This window comes from Chionomys nivalis, chromosome 22, assembly GCF_950005125.1.
Source record: "Chionomys nivalis chromosome 22, mChiNiv1.1, whole genome shotgun sequence".
Lineage (NCBI taxonomy): Eukaryota > Metazoa > Chordata > Mammalia > Rodentia > Cricetidae > Chionomys > Chionomys nivalis.
The window spans coordinates 9957215-9981557 of NC_080107.1; the positions used below are offsets into that span (position 1 = coordinate 9957215).

At 45.7% G+C, this 24343-nt stretch overlaps 1 protein-coding gene and 1 long non-coding RNA gene across 6 annotated transcripts in view; one reads left to right on the forward strand and one right to left on the reverse strand.

The window, feature by feature from the left end:
- The window catches only part of Wipf1 (WAS/WASL interacting protein family member 1), a 98610-nt gene extending 85167 nt beyond the window's left edge, over positions 1–13443 (forward strand). For all 4 annotated transcript variants that reach the window (XM_057755501.1, XM_057755502.1, XM_057755503.1 and 1 more), the window contains exons 4-8: positions 4319–4498; positions 5286–6020; positions 6412–6624; positions 7438–7551; positions 10982–13443. In XM_057755501.1, the coding sequence (XP_057611484.1) occupies positions 4319–4498; positions 5286–6020; positions 6412–6624; positions 7438–7551; positions 10982–11037 (1298 nt within the window). In that variant the 3' untranslated portion in view covers positions 11038–13443. The remainder of the gene's footprint in view (positions 1–4318; positions 4499–5285; positions 6021–6411; positions 6625–7437; positions 7552–10981) is intronic.
- Positions 13444–22189: 8746 nt separating this feature from the next.
- The window catches only part of LOC130864851 (uncharacterized), a 32131-nt gene continuing 29977 nt past the window's right edge, over positions 22190–24343 (reverse strand). For both annotated transcript variants that reach the window (XR_009056010.1, XR_009056009.1), the window contains exon 3: positions 22190–22486. This is a non-coding gene — a long non-coding RNA (uncharacterized LOC130864851). The remainder of the gene's footprint in view (positions 22487–24343) is intronic.

Sequence of the window (24343 nt, forward strand, 5' to 3'; positions counted from 1 at the left end):
AAAAACTTTCCCACAGCGCTAAATGGTTTACAGCCTAACGGTCAACGTAACGCGTCTCACCAAGCCTTCCTTCCCCCTCTTCCAACCCCCTCATATTAACAACAGCTGCAAAGCTAGCAAAAGACAAGTCTGTGTTAGTCACTGTAGCCACAGCTTTGGCCTGAGCCCCCTCTAATGCTCCAGGAAGCCAGCATAATAATTCTTTGTCCAAGAAACACACAGCAGCGATTCTCTGAATTATTCATAGCGCTTTCTGGAGATTAACCCGTTGCTCCTGGCCTCACAGATGACCTGGCCTTCAAATCAGGATTCAGGTCCCTGCACAGCCATCAGGGCACAACTGCCAACCTTAATGTCTTCATTTGTAAAGTAGAGATGATACCTCGTTACCACAGGAATCTCTTGTGAGCTTCAAATGAGATAAGGCTTGTACAGTTCTTTGTTGTCTGCAAAGTACAACTCTAGAGAAAGACGTGGTTCCCGGGAGGGTGGAGAGAGGAAGTGAGATCACAGCTGTGCTTATCTGTGCATCTGAGCCCAAGAAGTCTTCTGCAGTCAAACAGGGTCTACATAAGCAAGCAAGTACGCATGATGTAAGCCTCCTCATTGGTGTTTATGATCGAGTGAAAACCAATCCTGAATGGATTCGGGTCTCGACGCTGTCCTTAAAATACCACCAGGATTTGTCGTAGCCTCAGATCTCATTTAGACTCGAGGAAACGGACTGACCTGGCCGTCACCAAGGGCAGCTTTGCAGACAGGCGAATAAGGATGCTTTGGGAGGGTTAGTGGTTGATAGGGCACCACGGGAAGGGACCTAACTGGTGGAGGAGGAAGTGGGTGGAAGGGGAGTCCGAAGAGAGAGAGAGGAAAATGGCAATGAGGAGGGTGAAGGCTTTGAGCAGGGCTGTGTTGTACGGTGCTGTGAGATTACACAGGGCTCAGAAAGGCACCCTGGGTTTCCAGCACTTGACTAAGATGCACGCCCCGCAGTGTTTCTTTCTGGGAGCCCAGCACAGTTCTATCTGGGAAGCTCTGGCCCAACAGCCATCTGGGACAAATGACATCAGCTCTCTCCTCTAAGAGTCTGGAGCGTTGAAGAGTGGGTGTGAGTTTCTCGCCTCCTCTGACTGAAACTGGACAGTCTAGGCCCATCTCTGACTCCTAGCAGAAACTCCTCCTGGTATGCCTTCATTGTCCCTGCACGCAACTGGATACCTACACTGCTCTCCAGGATCTTTGCAAATAACAGAATTCATCCATAACTTTGTATCCATTTGCATGCCAAGCCTCCCTGGGCGCCAGCTCAAAGGGCTTATGCACGAGAGCTTTTAATTCAGCCCTGTCCTGCTGTTTGTACTAAATGGCCTGGTGCTAGTCAGCGATCCTCAGTTTCACTTTTGCGTATCAGTCCACTCTCTGTTACTGTAACAAATGCCTGATACCAAGGACTTTAGAAGGAAAAGAAACCGATTGAACTTAGACTTTAGAGGTTTGAGAGTATGGTATTGGCCTTGGCTTATCTCTGATGAGGACCTCGTGGGGATGGTGTTATTACAGCGATGACAGAAGTACAGGCATAAGGCAGACCATGTAGCAAGACAGAAAACCAGGGAGGGGGACAGCCAGTCTTGCTGTTTTATATTATAATAAACCCTTTCAGAACCAGCTAGAGTCCTATAAAACCACATTAGTTCCTTCTGAGCTCCCCCCCACACAATGGCCTAGTTATTTCCCATCAGCCCCTATTTCCTAAAAGTCACACTGCCTCTCTCATGAACGCACTGAGGACTAGGTTTCTCACACGTGAGCCTTGAGTGATATGTGTATAAATGGTACCCAAACCATAGGACTTCCCTATATGATTGATGGGCGGAGCTCAGGTAGACAAAGACTGGATGTGTCTTATAGCACACTTTCAGTTTACAATACCATGTAAATACATCCTGTGTGTATGCGTGATGTATCATTCAGCGATGAGTAATATTTGAATGAAAAGGACAATGTTATGGTATTGGTAGTTAAAGTTAGTAAAATTCTAAACTTCATTCTAAAACAAACACTCTAGAAACTGTTGCTGTCATTGGGTTTAGCCTGCTAGGTAAAGTAGTCCTTGCCAGTTCAGTATTAGATTATGTCTTCAGCAGAGGAAAGATGGAGAGCTAATGATTAATTTAGAAAAACTTACTAATGAATGAAGTGAAATCTCAGAAAGTCAATAAAGAGACTTGAAACATTTTCTAAAAGTAGGCTAGGATAATGAAGTCACACGCTGAGCTAGCTCCAGATAGTTCCTCCGAGTGACAGGATTGCAGGTGTGCTTCATGCTGCTCAGCTCAGTGTAAAATCCTGAAGAAACGAATTTCCTAAGAAAGTGTGAATTTACCAAACTTTATTCAGGAAGCCTGCATAAACAATGAAATAGATTTAAATTGTCTAAGATTATTTTCTCTCTGAAAAAAACTGTGGAATCAAATGGTTTTTATTAGTAAGAAACAGCTAATTCAAATGCTGCCTGGGTGGTTCCCAAGTGGGAAGCCACAGAGAGCTCTCTAGTAGGTGCGGTGAAAGTGTTGTCATCCTGATAGCAACATGTAGCAAAGACGGCCCACACAGGAAGTCTGCAGGCTGGTGGTTTCCCGCAGTGATCCTGCTTCCCAGAGGATCTGTGGCAACGTCTCCAGACATTCTTGTGAATGCTCCGTTTCCTTTTCCCTGTTTTCATTTTGTCGTGGGGATGGAAGTCACAGCCAAGAGCATGTTAGGTAAGCGCTCTACCGCTGAGTTACCTGCTAACCCTGCATGACATTCTTAGCCCTCCACCTGGGTAGGACGGGAGGCTTCTCCTGGGGAGAGGTCAGAGACATGTGAATGTTCTATCAGGCACAGGACAGCCACCCAAGCGGTCCACACAGGAGTTCCAGAAATAAAAAACTGACACACACCACTAATCATGAATAAGAAAACACTAAGCAAAAAAACTAATAAGAATAATTCATCAATACCAAAGATAATCCCATTTTTCAATACTAGATTTAAAATCTCTTCTTCATACCAAATAATAAAAACCATGTAATCAACTCAGTAAATGCTAAAGAGGTATTAGAGAAGATTCTATATTCTAAGTCTTTAAACCCAATCTAGAAGGAACCTTTTAGACAGTAAATATTTAAAACAAACAAATGAACGGGAAAAAAAACCTCTGGAAACCTAATAGTTAATATTTAGCTTCAGACTAGGGGTGGTCTCATTAAAATCAGAGCATGGTTACCATAGCAACATTGATAATCCACATTGTTTAGGAGGTTCAGCCATCAAAGTAATTATTTACATAAAACAGAAAGAAGGGACACAGCTCTTAGAAAGGAGGAGACCTTTATTATTTGAAGACCGTATGCCTACTAGAAAATGAAGGTGATCCATTTTTTTGTAATTTTTAATTAAAATATACAGCAGAGTAGCTAAATCAAATGAAATTTCTTGGTGCCCATAATAACTAAGTATGAAATAATAGGAAAATGCCCTTTTCAAAATCTTAAAGCATATGTGCACACACATGCATGTGCACCGCACATCTTTGGAGGAACTCTACTAAGAAGCCTATGTAACCCATCTATATCATACAAACAACAGTGCACGCCTTGATCCCACCACTCAAAAGGCAGAGGCAGGTGGATATTCGTGAGGTCCAGCAGTTTACACTAGCGAGTGAGTTCAGAACAGCTATACGGTGAGACTCTGTCTCAACACACACACACACACACAGACACTTGTATTCTCCCATTTGATTTCTTATCACTCTATTGCTTCTGCTGTTTTGTTTTATATTCCTGTTTTGTTTATTTGTTTTAAGACAGTCTGTGTAGCCCAGGCTAGCCTGGTCCTCACTATATGAACTAGTCTGGCCTAGAACTCAAGGTTCTCTTGCCCTGGCCTCCCAAACACAAGTTGCACAGTGAGCACCACCACGTGCTTTCTTTTGTTTAGCTTCCCCTCCCCTTCCCTTAAGAGTCTCCTTGAAGATGATTTTACTTGCTCAATGTTAGGCTGGAAAGCAAATAGATACTAGTATGATAGCCAATCAAGTGAGGGGATGGGGGAGACTCACCACCAGCTCTTACTGTTTCTTCTACCTCTGGACCCAGACCCCTTGTGTTCTGGGGGTAAGGCCAACCCCTAAAGATCCCTTAACTGAGTGAAGAAGCCATCCTCGGATGCCTGGCATCAGCCTGCTGCTTCATTGCTGTGTTATGGCTTTCCTGAAGTTAGGACTGCTAAATACCCCGCGTTTTCTCATGTGTATTTTCTTCTTCTGCAGAACCAAAAGGAGGTGGTGTCAGCGGCGGCGGTGGCTATGGTGGAGGCGGTGGAGGTGGCGGTGGTGGTGGAGGAGGCGGTGGTGCCGGTGGAAATTTTGGAGGGGGTGGACCCCCCGGACTGGGAGGACTATTCCAGGCTGGAATGCCGAAGCTGAGGTCCACCGCCAACAGGGATAATGGTATCTAGAATTCTTTCTCTGATGCTCAGAACCAGGGGCAATGTGGCAGTTAGGAGGCTTGGAAGACCTGCCTGAGGCTCTGCCCTTTAAAAAAATTATATCATTTAAGATGTCACCCTGAAAACAGGGACTCTGCCCCTTGATCAGTCAGGACCAGGCAGTCCTGGAGAGTTATGAAATATTTGGACAGTATCTTCAGGGTAGCCCATCCTCTGTGCTTTTCTAAAGGGTGAGCTGGAGCCGGGAGAATGGAGAAGGGGAGTGGGGGATGGGACCAGGAACCTGGGATGCAGCTTTCTCTATATAGCCTATCTGACTGTCTGGAACAACAAACACCCTCTTCTGGCCTCCAAGGGCACTGTAAATGTGATACACAAATAAAGCATACAGGGACCAGGTAAATCCTCACAGAGAGACTTACATCCACTCACCTAAGATGGCTGACTGAATTAATTTTCAAATCTAAGAAGTACAAACACAGGGCAATAAAGAAAGCAGTGGGGGCTATGACCACGATGAGCACAAACCTGTTATCCACGCCTTCTCATAGCGGATGCTTTAACGCATCCTTTGGTGAAGCCGGCTGTAAAACCTGTATTGGAAGATAAACAGAGCTATATGTCTCTGCCTCCAGGAGACCCACACAAACATCAAATAGTTTGTTTCTAAAGCTAGTAGGTTACTGATCATCAGTAGCTCTGTGGGAAAGGGTCACACGCACCCTCGGCCTCCGGCTTATTTAGGGCTCCTCACTTTTCGACCTGGTGTCTGTTTTCTTGTCCTTTAGATTCTGGGGGAAGCCGACCACCAATTTTGCCACCAGGAGGAAGAGCCACATCGGCCAAGCCCTTTTCGCCCCCAGGCGGCCCGGGGCGGTTCCCCACACCCTCACCAGGCCACAGGAGTGGTCCCCCAGAGCCGCCCAGGAACCGAATGCCTCCCTTGAGGCCTGACGTGGGCTCCAAACCCGATAGCCTTCCCCCTCCGGTACCAAATACTCCAAGACCCATTCAGTCAAATCTGCACAACCGGGGATCCCCGACAGGGCCGGGAGCCCCCAGGCCCCCCTTTCCTGGAAACCGAGGTGCTTTTGGAGCCGGCTCTGTACGCCAGAACCCCTCGAGCTCTTCCTCTCCGTTCTCCAGGCCCCCTCTGCCCCCCACCCCAGGCCGAGCCTTGGATGACAAGCCCCCTCCACCACCTCCTCCCGTGGGCAACAGGCCCTCCATCCACAGAGAAGCAGTCCCACCTCCTCCCTCACAGAACAGCAAACCTCCAGTGCCTTCCACCCCACGGCCTGTGTCCGGGTCACAGGCACCACCTCCTCCGCCACCGCCCAGCCGGCCGGGCCCTCCTCCCCTGCCTCCGTCTTCCAACGATGAGATCCCGAGGCTGCCACAGCGAAACCTGTCCCTTTCATCCTCTGCGCCTCCCTTGCCTTCACCTGGACGCTCTGGGCCTCTCCCTCCCCCACCCAACGAGAGGCCCCCTCCTCCAGTGAGGGATCCACCAGGCAGATCAGGTATGGCAAGACTGGGGGCCTCGTGTCCCAAACAACACTTAAGTCATAAACAAGCAAGCTTTGGATGCCGTCTGATTTCCATAGGTGTGCCATGGCGCATACACACATATGCACGAATTATTTTTATTTAAAAAACTTAGTTCTTCTAAATACCTAAACTAATTTTATAACAATCTTACTCCTTTTTTAAAGATTCTTTTTATGGTATCACAATGCTTAGTTCAAAGCCCCTTTAAAGGATAAATGCTTTTTAAATGACACAGTTGTCGATATAAACAGATTATTACCTGTTTTCCGTCTCACCGGTTTTCTTCGGCCTCAGAGGTAGCTTGAAGCCGTACTATGGGGATATAAGGCCGTGCTTCAGTAAATGTCTCGTCTTCTGCTCCAGGCCCCCTCCCACCGCCACCTCCAATAAGCAGAAACGGAAGCGCCCCTCGGGCCCTGCCTGCCACCCCTCAGTTGCCATCCAGGAGTGGAGTGGACAGTCCCAGAAGCGGGCCCAGGCCTCCTCTTCCTCCTGACAGGCCTGGTGCTGGGGCACCGCCCCCACCCCCACCGGCAACATCAGTTCGGAATGGCTTCCAAGACTCATCTTGTGAAGGTGTGTGGTGTTTGCTTCTTTGAAGTGATATTACTTGTTTTGACATTGGTATCCACACTGCACCCAGCTGATACCTAGTTCTCACTAGCTAGCTTAGTGAGGCTCACTATGACCCGTTGAGATAGCCTGTTTCACTTTCCAAAAAGACAGCTCATTTTTTTTTTCTAGTTTGTTCTTTGTGTGAGTTTCAGTGTGGCTCACTTATCAGAGATTCCAATGTAATTCACTGGAGATTTTGTAATGTTTCTTTCCTGTTTGTAAATTACCATCTTATGCCCTACTTTTCTAAACAGTTGGCTGTGGGTAAGGAAGAGGGCCCCGGTTATTAGGTTGTTTCCCTCAGCTGTGTTACCTGTTAGGCTCGGTTGCTCTTCCAGTGGACCTGGGTTTGATTTCCAGACCCCACAGGTGACTCACAACCCATGTGAAACTCCAGTCTTAGGTGACCCGATGCCCTCTCGATGCACAGATATGCATGCAGTCAGAACACCCATACACATAAAATAAAAATAAGATAGGAATTTTTTTTTAATGTACCAGTTATTTCTGTTGGCAAGAAAAATGCCCTGGATCTTAGCCCCAGCTCCTGAGAGAGACCTGCTGCATTCACCATCTCTCAGGTTCAAATCATTCTACCTTGCTTTGCAGGCCAGGATCAGTGAGGGAGCAGGGCACCCTGGTCACAATGTCTGCTTCTCTGTGTGCTCCAGCTATGAAACGGGAGCTGGTTTCTGAGCAGTCTGTCTCCTTGTCTTTCTTCCCCGAGTCTTCCTAGCAGGTTTCTTACGCTGAGATTGTTTGTTTCTCCCCCAGATGAGTGGGAAAGCAGATTCTACTTCCATCCGATTTCTGATTTGCCACCTCCAGAGCCATATGTACCAACGACCAAGACGTACCCCAGCAAACTGGCCAGAAATGAAAGCCGGAGTAAGTGTCTCTGCTAGGGCCTTGTGCAGGCTCGTGCTGTGAGAGCCTGGCTTTTGTCAGAGTTGTGCCGGAATGCTGGGCCTCTTGCCTGGGGAGGAACAGAAAGCCCCATTTGGAGCTGTCTGCACTCTGGTAGCCTCTCAGATACAGCCAGAATGAGAAGTGACTCTCTGAAGGTGACATTACCATCTCAGAACACCTCTGCTGGATCAGTGTTAAGTTCTATTCTTTTGCTTCTTTGGGTAATCGCCCCCATTTTGACCTTCTGAGGACAGCAAAGGGCAATCCATCTTCTATTTCTTCTAGAAATGTCATATAAATTAAAATACTGCCTTGATCTTTTAAATGTATTGTGACCACAGTTTTGTGGGATAGCATATGAAGATGTTGACTAGATCCATAATCTTGCAGAACAGATATTTTCTATTTCCCAGATTCTCTTCCTGTTGTTATCCATCTAATTCTGACTTTTTACACAGTCGTAATGACTGTAGACCATTTTTGGTGGTTGGTTTTCACATAACACCGCTGAGTAAACACGCCCCTATGTTTTCACATGGATTTTATTCCACGGCAGTCCGTTAAGTCTGCATACAGGAATCTGCCAGGACTGCACATCTGGATGGTTTCCCTTGGCTCGCTGTGTCTGCACTGCCTGACATAATGCAGCATCCTTTTTTTTTTTTTTTTTTTTTTGAAAGCAAAAAGGTGAAATAGACACGTTGGAATTGCACAGCAGAACCAGCACAGGATGAAACAAAAATTAACATGAACTATGCAGAAGTAGCCCTGATGAGGCTGACGCTCACAGAGGTGAACACCCCACCCATAGGTACCCAGGGTCCCTCCTAGACTTTCAGAGCCACGGTGCCTCTCTCAGCACATAGCTCTCCCGTAGATGTTGGTTGGTGAGTTCCCAGCCTTTGAGCAGGTTAATATCAGCGGAGAGTAAGGCTGATTGGAAGCAGAGCCGCTGATTTCAGGAGGAACTTACCCAAAAAATGGTAGTGCCAGGTCAAAGGAGGAGCCAGGGCCACGGGATAGTGCCTTGGTTACAGTGCAGGGCCCTGCCAGCGGTTTTTGGTGCGGATAAATGAAACAAATCGAACATTTGGTTTGTGCCTCAGACTTCAAAGAGTTAGGAAATATTGGGAATTTCCCAAGAACAAATGCCAGAAATAAACAAAATATTGTTACTTGAAAAAAAAAAAAAAAACCTCTATTTAGTTGGAATACTGCATTTGTAGGCAGCGCATACCCAGAGTTATAAGGAAGCTATCGTGTTGGTGGTTGAAGCTTCGGATAAAAATATGCCTTCCCGTGGAACAGATGCCTTTGGCTGTTTTGTGAATGAGTGTGTGTTAGTGTGAGTTTGTGTTCATCAACAGGGCATAGTTAAGGGAACTATAATGACTTCACTGAAGGAGTTGTTTGTTTAAATTCTGTATTTCCCCCATTTCTCTTAAGCATTCTTAGTAGAATTTAAATCAATAACAGAACCACCATCCATGCCCTCTAGATTTCGGTGTTATAGCTGAACATATCCCTTCCTGGTCCTCCTTTCTCTGTGACTCCAGTGTGTGACTTGAGCAGAACAACGGCCTGCGCCCCATTATGGATTTCTTGAGTGACGTAGACCCTAAAGACGATAGGCATCTAAAATAGCATTTAAATTGGTAATTTTTTTACTGCCACCCCCAATTTTACAGATTTGCATTCAATATTAATAGAATGTACTTAAAACAAATTTTTTGTTTGTTTTTTGAGACAGGGTTTATCTGTGTAACAGCCCTGGCTGTTCAGGAACTCACTCTGTAGACCAGGCTGGCTTCCAACTCACAGAGATATGCCTGCCCCTGCCTCCTGAGTGCTGGGATTAAAGCCATCATGCCCGGCTCCTTTTACAACCAATTTTTAATAGCAAATTATCTAATGAAAAAATTCTAGCAGATAGCATGTATTATTCTGCTCCTCCGGCTGCCTCAGCCTCTCAGACAAAGTCGGGGCACACTTTATCTCACTGGCTACTTGTGGTGTATCATGTGACAATCAGGTGGTATGACTGATGGCTGACTTACATCCAGATAAGTCTTTGTGCAGATGATTTCTCAAGAAAAGATTTAGGAGGCTGGAGAGATTGCTCAGAGGTTAAGAGCATTAACTGCCCTTCCAGAGGTCCTGAGTTCGATTCCCAGCACCCATATGGTTGCTCACAACCATCTATGATGAGATCTGGTGCCCTCTTCTGGCATGCAGGCATACGTGTGAGCAGAACACTGTATACATAATAAATAAATAAATCTTAAAAAAATTATTTGGAATAGCGAAAGGAAGAGGCAAGAATGGACTGCCGTGTTTTCCTTGCTCATGCTCTATCCTAAAGTCCCCGAGTACAGTGTCCAGGCAGACATTTATGAATGACATGTGCCTCTGGTGGACCTGCCCAAAGCACTGGAGCATCTAACTCCATGCACCGTGCCTGCTAGATCCTCCAAGAAGCATGGCAGGTGAATGAACATTTTTGCGTGTGAGTGGGTTTTAAACCTGGTCCCCGTGCAATGATGACTCACAAGTGGGCTTTCATGGCTTTAAAATGGACACAGTTATTGAGTGAAAAGGGAAACACAGGAAATATTTGGTAATCATATCTCACGAGAGATTCATATGCAGAATTTATAAGGAATCAAACCAAACTGGGCTGGCGAGACTGCTTACTGGGTAAAGGCCCTTGCTGCTGCAAGCCTAACCTCAATCCCTGGGACCTATGTGGAAGGAGGAGAGAACCCAACTCCCATAAGTTGTCCTCTGAGCATGTTGTGGAACACTTGTACCCTATATATACAATAAATAAGTGTAAAATATTCTTTAAAAGTTAAAAATAGATTCAACACTTCAGTAGATATTTTTAAAGAAGATATGTGTATGGCTGATAAGCAATATGAAAAATTGTTCAACACCACTGATCTTTATGGAAATGTAAGAGGCCACAGTGAGCTATAGCTATCCTAAATCCATTAGCCTAATCCCCCCCTAAGAGACTGACCTATAGGACAGTCTATACAATACAATTCAGTGTGCCAGCAATAATTATATTTTTGTGAGTATTAGCTTTGGAAAACATTCTAGGATCCTAACTTAGAATCCTGCTTCTGAGAGAAAAAAAATAAAAGGCAACTGTGTCTAAATGGAAAAAACACACATAATGTTGACCTGGGGAACAAGCAGGTGTGAACGTTTTGATCATCTGTATTTTCTAAATCTTTAATCCATACACACTATATGATGAAAAGAAACACATCTGTTCTCACATCTCTGTGAGGAGGTACTCAGTCGCCACACCCATTTGCAACCACCTCGGAGTCTCCACAGTAAACACAAGCTTCTAAACAAAATTATATTTCATCTGTTTTTGTTTTTTTTTTTCATCAAGGTGGATCCAACCGAAGAGAAAGGGGCGCCCCACCCCTTCCTCCCATCCCGAGGTGATCTCTGCCTGCTCTTCTCTGCCCAAGCTCCGAAGCTGCTTGTGTTGTTGCTGTTTGAATGCACACCCCCTCCCCTTCCTTTGTCCCTCTCAGAGATGGAAGGTGGGGAGAACAGAAGCTGAGGTGGGGTTCTGTGCGTTTGGTGGGGGGGAGGGGGAAGGGAACCAGGAAAGGTGCACCTAGCTGTTTGTCTTGTATATATTCTTGAGCTATTGCTTGCGTCAGCTGCATCCTGCCCGGGCTGCCTGCTGGGATTGATAAGCTTTTGTTGCAAGTAGGCAGAGACAATTGTATCCTAGCTGTCAGCCCCACGGAGTCAGACGTTCACCACTTGTTTGCTACAGGCTGTAGTTGTTGAATTCCCTGGGAGATGGTTTTGTCCAGGCCTTTCTCGCTCACACCGCCTACAGTCTGTTTCTGTGAACCACAGACCGCCCGCCCTAGCAAGTTGCTGAGCAAGCCTCACGTAAATAAAGCCCTGTGGTTGCAGGATATCCAATCTTTGGCAGTCTGAGGTAGGCTCCAGGGCAGAGCTGTCCAACAGAGACATACTGTGAGCCCCATACCCAGTCTTAAAATGACCAGCAGCCATGTTTTATAAAGATAAAAAGAAACAGGTGAAAAGAATTCCATTTTACTTAACTCTGTGCATCTGAAATATCACCTCGACCTGTAATCAGTATAGAAATTATTAATGAGATATTAACATTTTTGGTACTAAGCCTTGACACTCTAGTGGTTGTTCTGTACTTAGGACAAACACATCACAGGTTTCGGGTGTCCAGTGGCCACATGTGCCTGTACCCCACACTGTCAGGCCGTCTGGATCTGGAAGAGAGGAGCGAGTACAGAACCCTCCTGTCTAAAAAGGCAAAGTGAGATTTAGCAATTCAAGAGATGCCTCGACAGAGTCAGAACTCAGTACCATGTTTGGCAGACAGTTGAGACCTTGGATTTTGGTCCCTTATTTTGCCCTTTTCCTTAATATGTATGTACAGGTATTTCTTCAGAGTATCTCTGTCAGAAGTTGATCTAGTACAGTTTACAGTCACATGGAATAAAGCAAAGAAACTGAAAGTTGGTGGACGCCTCCCAACTTAGGACCAGCCAGCTACTGCGCTCACTGCTCGGTTGGTCCGTTGTCTTGCAGATCTCCTTGTGGCCTTTAGTCCTCCACCTCAGAGCAAACTCCTTCCTCGGGGCCAAGCAGGAAAGGCCAGGAAGGCAGAGGAGGTATAACACCAGAACTGTGGGAGAAGGGGACAGATTTGAGATGATGGGTAGAGCTCTACAAAACCCACAAGGGTCAAGTGGATTAAGGGCCTTACCAGTAGAAACTGGAAAGAACTGGTTTTGAGTGTCTTGGGAGCATCCCTTTTCTGGATCTATGCAATTAAGTTCCACTACAGGACCACAGGAAGGACCAGACTTGCCTTTTTTATGTATATAGAATGTGTTTACAAGATTTCACTGGGACTTTTAAATCTAGCCATAGAGTTGGAAAAGATTTCCATTTTGATGTTTGATATAGTTATGTTTAATATTACCATGGTCTATTAGAGCACACGCCACATGTGTGCATCTACCTGAACTTTGGATTTCGGGTCCAGTGTATTATTGCTCACATGTTGCTGGGAGATGCTAACAAAAAAGAAAAAAAAATCAATCCAAAGAAAAATGGAAAGACATTCCTATTTATAGAATAATTGTTTCATTTATGTGGAAGCAGAACTTAGATGTTCTGATAGATGAAATGTCTAATAAATTATGAAGTGACTGATTTGAATATATTGTATTTTTGTAACTTTCCTTCCAAAGCCCTGAACTTACTTAGTACTTTAGAGAGTCTCTCCACTCCTCTGCCATTTGTCTGTCTTCCATGAGAATGAAGAAATAACAAGCTTGACATTTATTTCTAACAGTTTTATAATGTATTTCAAATTCTTTGAGCTGATGTTCACTACACTAAACATCCTTTTGATAGACTCTAAGTGACCCACTCTGCTAAAAATAGAATCGCTCCTTCCTTGTGCTCTGTTTGGCAGGAAAACATGGGTCTGAATTTTTTTAAGGGGTAGTGAAAATCGGGCAGGTCCTAGGGTACATTTCTAAATTAGAAGTAGGGTCACAGCTCAAAGTTGCCATTCATAATAAAGAAGTTTTAGAATGTATTTTTCAAAGACTTTTCAGTAATACACCTCCATCCTTCTTTAGAACTCTGGAGATGTTCTGTGCTTAGCTTAACCTGTGGCAGATCATAAAACATGACTATTTTCTTCCCTAAAATCAAAGCTTACGTGTATGTTTTTTCCATAATATTTCAAGTTATGTGTATTCAAGATGCGATACAGTATTTTAACATTCGTAAATCATTTTAAATGGAAATATATTGCAGTATTAAAATTCAGTGTTCAGTGTTTCCTTCACTATGCATTTTATTTACTGAAAGCTGAGAAAATGTTTAACCCAATGGTGCCTTACTCTGTGATCTGAAAGGAATCGACTTTTTATGTCTAAGTAGTGGGTTATTTGCGTATTTGTAAAAACTATTAGGCCTTTATATTTTAACTTGTAATAGCAATTTTGTTGTTGTAATAGCAGAAACAGAGTGGTTATTAAAGTATCCTCAAATTTTGGGTATGAAATTAATTTTCCCTGTTTATGGGCAGGGGCTATAAAGGAATTTTTTCATACCAGCGCACTGTGTAAACAGACACACTTAGGTCTCTGTGTCAGCAGGGTAGTTGAATGGTAGGGTAGACTCTACCCTAGACACCTACATCTTTGTAAGTTAGCCAGACAATAAATAAAACACAGAATGATACGGTGTCAATTTGTGGCTTTCTTACCTGTCTAAATATAAACAAAAAGGTGAATGTCAGCCTCCTACTTTATACTGTGGTGGAGACAAACTCAAGAAAGATCCTCTTCAGTAAGTAAACACTCATTACTCACCACACCTCCCGAGACTGCATTGTCGTCAGCCTGTAACATGGGTACTGGAAGCCGTGGAAGAGGGAGACACCGACCAACATGGACACAAACAGATCTGGGAAAGCCATGGGAGCTTAGGAACCCGAGAGCTTCCTGAATCATCTGCCACGGACGTGTGCCACACACGTGAGCCTTGCATGCAGGCTTCTCAGCACAGCACAGCGATTGAGAACATAGGAAGACCTGGCCTCATCTCTTTGTTTGAAGTCGTTGCTCTAACTCCGTGCTGTAGGTACAAAGTGAGGAACTGTCTATTAACACGTGTTAGACAAGGTGAAGCACTCGGCACGGATTTACCAGAGCAATGAGGTCTTCACCCTCCACCGGCAGTGCTGAGTAGGCAGCAAGCACTTCCGCAGCGATCCGAAGTTACTGGAATGCCATCAGCTAGAGGAGGATTTACTGCTGTGACTGTAGAGGAAACCAGCACTAGCAGAGAAATAGCTCCCACCAGGAGCACACGCTCTGGACTCACAGTTTGAGGATATGGGTCATCATGTCAGGGAAAGCCTGACTGCAGGCTGGTCCCAGTGCCTCTGCAAGCCGGAAGGGGAGAGAATCAGTACTGGTTCCCAGCTGGCTTGCTCCTTTCTGTTCAGGCTGGGAACCCGAGACCATGGAATAGCACTGCCCAGGCTAGGGTGCACCACATACACACACACACACACACACACACACACACACACACACACACACACCCCTACCTTAATTAAAAGACTCTAGAAACTTGACAGTCATTCCCTGAGGCTTGTCTCCTAGGCAATCCGGGTTCTGCAGGCAATATTAACCATCACTATCGTGTTACCAGTCAGTTGGGTTCAATCTGAAGTCACAGAAAGTCAGAGCCAGAAAGAACCTTCTAGATTAGGGCAGCCATAGAACTCAGTGTCTCCTCCAGTGGGATACTTCTGAATGGAAAGTGACGATAGGCTTCCATGGCACAGCAGGTAGCCACTGAGGCTGCCTCACAAACTGGGCCTTATGGTGTTCCCTCTCAGAGGTCATTGGGTCACCTCTCAGATGGGCAATTTAATGTCCATCAGATGGCATGCTGCGGACACACAGACACACCGTGTGGTGACGAAAATCCTCCCTGCCCTTATACTGGTCCATAGTCTCACATTTGTTGCCAAGGAAAGACGATGAAGAGGCCACAGCGTCAGCATGCTTACACGCACATGCGCATGTGCACACACACATAACCGCGCACCCACGCACACAGGCACGTGCGCACACAGGATTGGATCATGACTCAACTGTTTCTCCTGTGAGCCCACAGGTGGGTCATTTAAACTCTGTGTTCCTCCACTGTACAATGTTGACAACAATGCAAACACAAACATCAGTCCAGACTACAGGCACTTGTTGCGCAGTAACAGTCAATTCTAGATCATTTGCTGGTCCTGCAACAAACGTCGCCTACCAAGAGGTCTGATGAAATTTAATTCCAGAAAGGTTAGAATTAAAAATTCATTTCAAAACTGGCCTCACTTGTTAAACTGAAGTTGTTTATTTGTTTATCTATTCAGTAAGACTTCAGTGAACACTTGGTGTGTGCTAGTTCAACAAGAGCGGCCCACCATGCCTATTGTCAGTGGCGTGACCTCAGAGTGCCAGGGAGGAGGCCACCATGGGTGGTGTGACTTCACCCAGCCAGCAGGGGGCTTTCTACAATAGTAAACACTTCAATGCCCATCGACCCGCCCCATTAAGTCATGTATTTGGTTCCTTTGTTCCTGTCATTTCAATGGGTAAATTACATCAATTTTCTCTTTAATTTTTAACCTATGGGAAAACTGGGAGGAAAAAAGAAAGCATTTAGTAAGATTTTTGATGGCCAATTGGTGTGGGCAGGGGTTGTTTTGATTCATTTGAAAAGTAAATTCTGGCTTTCTGGATTTATAATGTTACCCGTTCACATACAGTAGCCCTTTCTTTCCCATCATCCTCGCAACCTTGCTCTGGCCCAGTTGGAACACCTGCTGCTCCATGTCTAGCTAGGGACTTATATTTAACATATTGCTGTGATTCTTTTGCTGGTGAGTATTTAGAAATGCCCTACCCCTCAGCATCACAACACAGAGCCCTTTGTCTTAAAATATTGCTTCTGTTAGTACACAGGTGTGTTTTTTCTCACAGCTAACTAAACTCAAGCTTTGAGGACCGCACATACACACGTACGGCAAGAGGAGCCCACTGCTTAAGGAGGTTTTTAATGTTTGGGTTCTTGTTGTTTTGAGAACCTCCCTGTGTCCACCAGTCCTTTGAGGACCGCACATACACACGTACGGCAAGAAGAGCCCACTACTTAAGGAGGTTTTTAATGTTTGGGTTCTTGTTGTTGTTTTGAGAACCTCACTGTGTCTACCAGCCCTGCCTCATGCTCACAGTATCCACCTGCTCCTGCCTGGCATTAAAGGTGTGCATCACCAAGCCTGGCCAGGACTTTGATATCTAAGTTTTAGAAAGTATTTTATGCTTTGTGCCTGCTGAGACCCAGGTCAGTCACTGAGTTATCATTCCCCTTAGCTTCTGGTGCAGAACTCAGCCAAAGAGAATGTCCTAACGACTTTCCTAAGTTACCAGTTTCCCAGAGTGATGAGGAAGCTGGCAGACGGGAGACAGCAGCTGTTTGTCCCCTCCATACCCCCGGAAACACAGGTAATTTGCTTTCTGAGCTGCCCACACCGATTTGGGATCAACGTGACTTCTCTAGGGAGGTGCATTTGACCTGTGAGGTGCCTGGGAAACAGCCTGGATATTCTCAGCTTAAAGCAATGGTTCTCAGCCTTCCTAATGCTGTGACCTTTCAGTGCAGTTCCTCGTGTTGTGATGATTCCCCAACCATAAAGTTATCTTCACTGCTACTTCATGACTGTAATTTTGCTACTGTTATGAATCATAATGTAGAGATCTGATACGTAAGATATTTGATATGCGACCCCCGAGAAAGGGTCATTTGACTTCTAAAGGGGTCTTGACCCACAGGTTGAGAAACGCTGGCCTAAATTTTGAGCCTCGAGCCTGCTGAACACCTGGAATACACATCATAGATGTCAGTGTGCTTCAGCCAGGAGCTCCTCCCCCCACTTCCTGTTTACAGTCTTTCCTAAGTAAGTCAGAAGTCATGCATCAAGATGGTGTCAGCTTCTGACAGACCCAGAACCAAGCAGCAGCAGGCCATATGGGAAGACCCAAGAGCTTCAAGAAACTTTTTATGTGTTTCCTCGCTCGTTCACATCCTCCCACACTGGGAAAGAATGATTCCTTAGACCTTGGGAGTAAGAAGGCGAGTATTCTACAGTCTCGTAAGTATCGGTCTTAATATCAAGTGAACAACCAACAAAACTTCAACCAGTAGGCACAACCCCACTCGACCACTAGTGTGGAACATTCTTCACCATCAACACAGGGCTGTTTGGTTGACTGTGTGCATGAAAGGGCTATTTCTTCTTATGCTTGTTCCTTAATGGTTTACTCTTGGAACAAAGGCCTGAGAAGTCTCCAAATGAGGCCAGGAGGCAGGGAACACTCAGCACTGTAGTAAAGGCAATGACATACCATCAAAATTCTGCCTAGTTTATTTACCTAAGTAAATACTTGCATGTTGTGCTAATTTTTCATGTAATTGCAATACTTATCATCTACTATATACTGTAAGCTTGAACTAGGGTCTTTGCATATTGTTATTGCTATTCTTTGAATTTTTACACATAGAAAAATCCAGGCCAGGAGACACATCTCAGTGATTCAAAGCACTTGTACGAGCATGAGGACCTGAGTTCAAATCCCCAGCATCCACATAAACAGCTGTCCATGCCTGTAACCCCAGAGACAGGTGAATCCTGAGAGCTTGCTGGTCTGCCAGTTAGCTGAACTCGTGAGCTTCTGGTTCAAGAAGAGAACCTGTCTCAAAGCTATAACATAGAGAGCGATAAAGGAAGACACCCAGCCTCCAACCCTGACCTCTGTAATGGCACTCATAGGCCCAACTGAACACCCACCCACACCCACACACCCACACACTCCCCCACACACAAACAGAATCAACAAAAATATTTTTTTCTTTTTTTTTAAAGGAGAGAGAAACCATGGCCCAAATTTGCCTCAAGACAGATGCTTCTTGTGGATGCAGGATTCAAATGCAAAAATACTGCTATTCCATAAAGATAGAAGGTGCAGGTGACCAGCATAGCTTAACAAGAAGCTTTATACTGTTCTTATTTTACTCAGTGGACCATGGATGAACTAACTCTGACCCTATGCCAGTGTTGACCACATGGGACACATTGCTACCTCCTCCACCCCCATCTCCTCCTCCTCCATCATCATCACCCTCCTCCCCATCCTCATCCTCTTTCTCCTCCTTCTTTCTCCCTCTCCAGGTATTGATACATAGCCCAGACTGGCCTGGGTACTGGGAATGCAGGCAGGGCTAATGTGCTTGCCTAGCGGCTGTTCCTCGGATGTAATCTAACTTCTGGCCCCTCTTCCATCCTTTACGCTCACAAGTGGCTATAACGCGTGCCTTGAGGTTTAAAGAGGATCATGTACACCTGTGCCTTCAGCTCCCAGCTGGCAGAGACCCAACCATCTCAAAGTGGCCTCAGAGACGCTGTTAAAATGTAGCTATTGTTTCATTCGGCGATCTCAGATTTCTGGAACTCTCCATGGTCCAGTCAAAGTGTAATGTGAAGAGTTAACTTCTCTTGTGTACCTCTCTTCGTTTTGACTATCCAGTACTTGTGGGGCACGTTTGTGGCGCCGAATTTATCTTCTGTTCTCCTTGGAGTTGGAAAACGATGTGGCTCAGTCAAATACCAAATAATAGGAATCACTTTCCATGAAAGTTTAGAACAGACTCTGCTTCAGTCATACAGCCCCACACATATTCAGAGGGAAAGTAAGGTTACAGCAAAAAGGCAGGCTCATGTCTGACAAGATCGAGACGGTGCCATCGGTTTCAAAGGCTTTCCCCATGCATTACCTCTCTGCACCCAGGCGGGGGAAGAAACTCGTCCCCGTTTTGTACAGAGCTAAGAACACAGAGAAGTGGCAAGTCAATCAGGGTTTCCTGGGGTTCTGTAGGTCGGCTGGCATAGTGGAGACTAGGACTAGTTAGGTAGCCCACGCTGGCCCGGACTCATGACCCTCCTCGCAACGTGCTGGGTTTACAGTTGTATTCTGGCAAATCTCACAGCACTTGTGCTGAGTAAAAGGGGGCCAGGCCAGGTGTTGTGCTGAGCCCTGCTGTGTGGGAGGCTTCCCAAGGCCTGCCTGGGTAACTTAGCAGCACCCTGCCTTAAACTTTAAAAAATTCATAAAAGGCCTGAGATGTGGCTCAGCAGTAGAGGGCTTGCTTAGCTATATATACCAAACCCTAAGTTCAGTCCCCAATACTACAAGGGAGGAGGGGGCATTGCACCGCTATGACCTTTTCAGTCATGTTGTCTTGTGGCATTTTTATCATAATTGTCCTAACTTATTTGGCAAATATTACTGACTGAGCACTGTTTCAATAATTAGAACATTAAGGGTCAGAGCAGCTGAAGAAGTGAGGGTCTGTACTACACATACCGATGCCTCAGGAAGTCTATGGAGCAAGCCTGTAACCCCAGAACTAGGCAGGGTCTACCACTGCTCTGAGTCCTGTGAAGCTGGGTTGAGCCGTGTTGGGTCACGCTCACATGGTTGGCCTCACTGCCCTGGCCTAGCTGCAGCCCTCCCTGCCCCAGGAGCACTGAAGAGCTTGCCAAATGCATATGCCAGGAGTCACCTGGGACTCACCAAAACAAAAGTCCTCAGAACTCAAGGGGCAAGCTTCAAGGGCATCACACAGTCGGGTTTCAGAGTCACTGTCCTTTGGGGTTTGCCCTTGCCTTTAAAACAACATTCCGGTCTAGAAGATATCTGAAATGACACGAAACCAAACCACCATGATAGCCTCGCTCTTTGTCATAGCCACTGCCCACGCTGCACGTAGCCCCCCTGTGCTGACTCATTGGGTGGGTGATATTGTCTCTAAAACAACCACCTTAAAAGTAATATTGGGGTGGTGAGATGGTTGAGAGGGTGTCTTGGTTCCTTCTCTGTTGCCATGAAGAGACACCATGACCAAGGCAACTTATAAAAGAAAGCATTTAATTGGAGACTTGCTCACAGTTTCAGCGGGTGAGTCCATTGTAACAGGGAGCATGGCAGCACTCAGGCAAGTATGTTTCTGAAGCAGTAGCTGAGATCTTATATGTTAAAATTTTGTTGTTTTGTTTGTTTGGTTTCTTTGTATAGCTTTGGAGCCTGTCCTGGAACTAGCTCTTGTAGACCAGCTGGCCTTGAACTCAAAGCTCCACCTGCCTCTGCCTCCTAAGTGCTGTGGTTAAAGGCGTGCGCCACCACTGCCCAGCTTCAAGAGCTTATATGTTAAAACAACAACAGTGAGGCACAAAGAGACCACGGACTGGGAACGGCACGGGCTTTTGAAACCTTGGCGCCTACCCCCAGTAACACACCTCCTCTGTCAAGGCCACGCCTCCTAGGCCTTCACCAACATCTAAACCAACTGGGGACTAAGTATTTAAATATACAAGCCTATGAGGACCAGTCTCATTCAAACAGAGGATAAAAGGAACTTACCTAGAGAGCCTGTCAACGAGGGGACACCCAGAATGGTGTCCTGAAAGCCTGTCTTCTACACACATACATACATACATTGTGACGTGTGCGTGCCCACACTCACCCACATGCACTGTTTACATGCAAGAATGATCAAACTGTCTAATGGCAGACCTAGCATGATGGGCACCCTTGTGATTTTAGCCATTTAGGAGGTAGAGACAGGTAAATCAGGAGTGTGGGCTACTAATAAGACCGTGTTAAAATCAAAAACTAAAACAAGATGGCTGGAAGGAAATGGGCCGGTACTGAAGGGCAATGATCACCGGGGGGTTGGGGTGGTGTAAGTCTTTTGACATGAAGGTTTTCACAGCATAACCCTCACCCCAGCCACCAGCAATGATGGACTAGCCAGTATGAAGCACCTTCTAAGGTCCCATCTATACCCTAAATGCTCACCGAATGTAATAATTAAACAGCTTTATTCACATTTAATGACTGTTGTCCACAGTTTCCACCAGCTTAGCCCATTAAAGGAGAAGGCCAGTCGGTCTGGCGTTGCTGTGCTCAGAACGCAATTACACCTCACAACCACCCCATCCGCGCTCTCTCTGACCATTAGTCTTATCTGCTCGTCTTTCTTTGTTGTTGTTTCCCTTTACCCGCGTATCACGGCACTTCTAGTGGAATCCAAAAATGTTAATAGATGTTAATTATGGATTTTTAAAAATCAAATCAAAACAGCAAAAATCATGAGCAAAGCTGACAAGCCTCCACCCTCTATCATCTCGGGGTTGAATAATGATCAGGATTCTTTCCGTTCAAGCGGTTGTGCTGCATCTCGATGCTGACTGTCATAAATATAACTGAGCTATTAGGCTCTATTTTTCATTGCAGATGAAATTGATGCATCTTTGTGTGGCATAGCCTGACATGGTAAAATTGTTACTCTCTAGGTAGGATATTCATAAAAATGTAATTATCGTAATCAGAACAGTCTTTAGGCTCATGAGCAGGGACTGCCAGCTTCATGATTGGCAGTTTTCAATCACCTCCCGTAGAACAGAGAAACGTCTTAAAGCAAACTTGGGATCATTAATGTTCCGTGGAGAGACACTACTCCAACCAAATGACCAAGGGTACCAGGGATGCTGACAAGAGCTCCAGAAAGCCTCCTCTGCTAGCCTTGGCAGAGCTGGCTCAAGGCTTTTAACGTATTCCACTGCTTCTTTACCAACAGCAGTGTACCTGCTGGGAGAGAGGGAAGAGCTCTTTGGTATAACTCCAGAACCATCACTAACTACGGATACTCTGCACTTGGCATTTGCTTCCTTGAGTTAACAACTAAACCAAGGACCAGCTCCAGCACCTCTGCAAACACACTGTGCCAGCCGAGGAGAAGGTAGCAGGCCTGGTCTGTCAGAATGTCAGCATACTTACCATCCCAAATGCTAGTTCAGGCATCACACTTCCTAGATTCAGAGCCACCGAAGGCTTAGTTTTATTACTTAGAGACATAGAAGTCAACAAAGTGAAGTGAATGGCCTTTCAGCTCACAGAGAAAACCATCCTTTCAAACGGGGCCACCACAGCGCCTCTTTTCACAGTGCTTAGCAGGGGAGCAGCGCCCCTCTGACTCCTGCAAGAACTCTTCCAACATCCTATGACTTAACCATCTTAGTAAGAAAAAAGAAATCCTACAGCCACGTTCTGTCTCCATAGTCTCCATTGGAACCCCTCCGTGTGCTCAGATGAGGCCTTCTGCTGCCAGGAAGCCAGGCAATGGGACTCGCCTGCTCTTCTTTGCCTCCGACTTTATGCCCCTCTCCATGGATGGTGGTCACCTAGGGGCACAGGTAGGAGGAGGATCTGAATTAACCAGCCATCTCATGCAGTGGCTTCTCTCTCTCTCTCTCTCTCTCTCTCTCTCTCTCTCTCTCTCTCTCTCTCTCTCTCTCTCTCTCCCCGTGCGACACTATGACAATTAAAGTTGCCCCTTCCCTGTGTGGGATGATCTCATGGGTTCTTCATAGACACTGCCACCCATCATCACAACTGTTTCTGGGGTCTTGTCACCTGAATCCCCCCTCATCGCCTCCCATCATCCAAACTCCCTTAGCTCTGCAGAAAACCTCTAGCTTTCCCATGTTGGAGCCTCACAACCCCTCTAGGTGGCCCTATTGGACAGCAGCTGAGCTTCTGTGTTCCATTCCACCCTGGCTTTCTTTTGCTGTTACCTGAGTAAGAAGAGTCTTTTCAGGGAAACTTCCAGACAGAGAGCACACAGTAGCCTCCAGCATTGCCTAGTTGTCCCCTCCACACGGAGGCAGACTGGAGTGGCCCTGAGCTTTTAGCCTGTCTTTAGAGAAAGACCCCTCACATGTCATCCCTCCAGATCTCTACTCAGCTGAGGTTTGGTTGTGGAAAGGGTATGGGAATCCTGTCCACGAGCTAACAAACACTTAACCAACACCACTCAGTAAACACCAACACCACTTAGAGAAAACACGGCCCAGCCCTTTGCTTCCTCCTCCCAGCCTGTCTCGGTTACAACCTTAGCTGTGGCGCTCCACTCTGCTAAGAAGCTGGCTAGCCTAAACCTAAAGCATAGCCAACACTCCTCTGGGTTGGCACACCAAGCCTGACCTCCACCTTGGTCTCGCTCAGTAATAAAGATAATATTTATTTTGCCCTACCTGCTATCTTTCATTTCCTTTTCCACTTTGCTTCTTTTTATGATTTATTTATTTTTATTTTTGTGTGCATCAGTGTTTTGCCTGTGTGTCTGTGTGAGGGTGTCAGGTCTCCTGGAACTGAAGGTACAGACAGTTGTGAGTGGCCATGTGGGTGCTGGGAATGGAACCCCGGATCCTGTGGAAGAGCAGTTCATGCTCTTGACCACTGAGCCCCTCCTTTTCCGATCTGTATAAAACCTGAAATGGGAAGAGACATCTCCTCAGAGGTCCAGCATCTTCTCACCTTGAAGTAGGCAGGGAAGCCGGGCATGGTGGGAGTACATTCATAACTAGAGCACTTGGGGGTGGAGGATGGAGGATCCATAGCAAGGCCAGTCTGGGTAATAGGAGACCTTTTGAGGAGGAGGAAAGGGAGAAAGGGGAGGGGAGCAAAGAGGAGAGTAGGCAAGAAAGATTTGAGTCATGTTTTTTTTTTCTTTCTTTTTATACCTTCTTTTTAAAAGTCTTCTTTTTCTGATCCTCTTTTTGGCTTGTCATGTATGTCCTACCTTGGTAACTCCATGAGAATGTCTTACTTAATATTCTGAAATGTGTCATATGGAAAATAACTAGCTAAAAGCTTCTAGAGTTTTCTTGAGAAGGAACTGATTATGACAACTATCTGAGGACATATATAGCAATGAAATGAGGACATTTTAGATAAAATTTGAAAATATTTCAAAGAGAAAAATTTACTTTCAAAGAGATGCAAATTTTTTATCTCGGCTCTGCCAGAGACTAGTAAACCCCTTCATTTGGTCAGACCCTCGTTTTGTCATTTATGATATAAAGGGTTTAGCCTAAATAATCCCTCAGGTCCCTTCCCATCTCCTTTCATGACTGTGTTAAGACCTGGAAAGGAAGCAGGAGTCTGTTTCTGTCAACAACTGGACAAGGCTGCTGATATGGGCACCAAGACCAACACTGCTTGACCCCGTTAACACGCAGGAACATGGACCTTCCTCC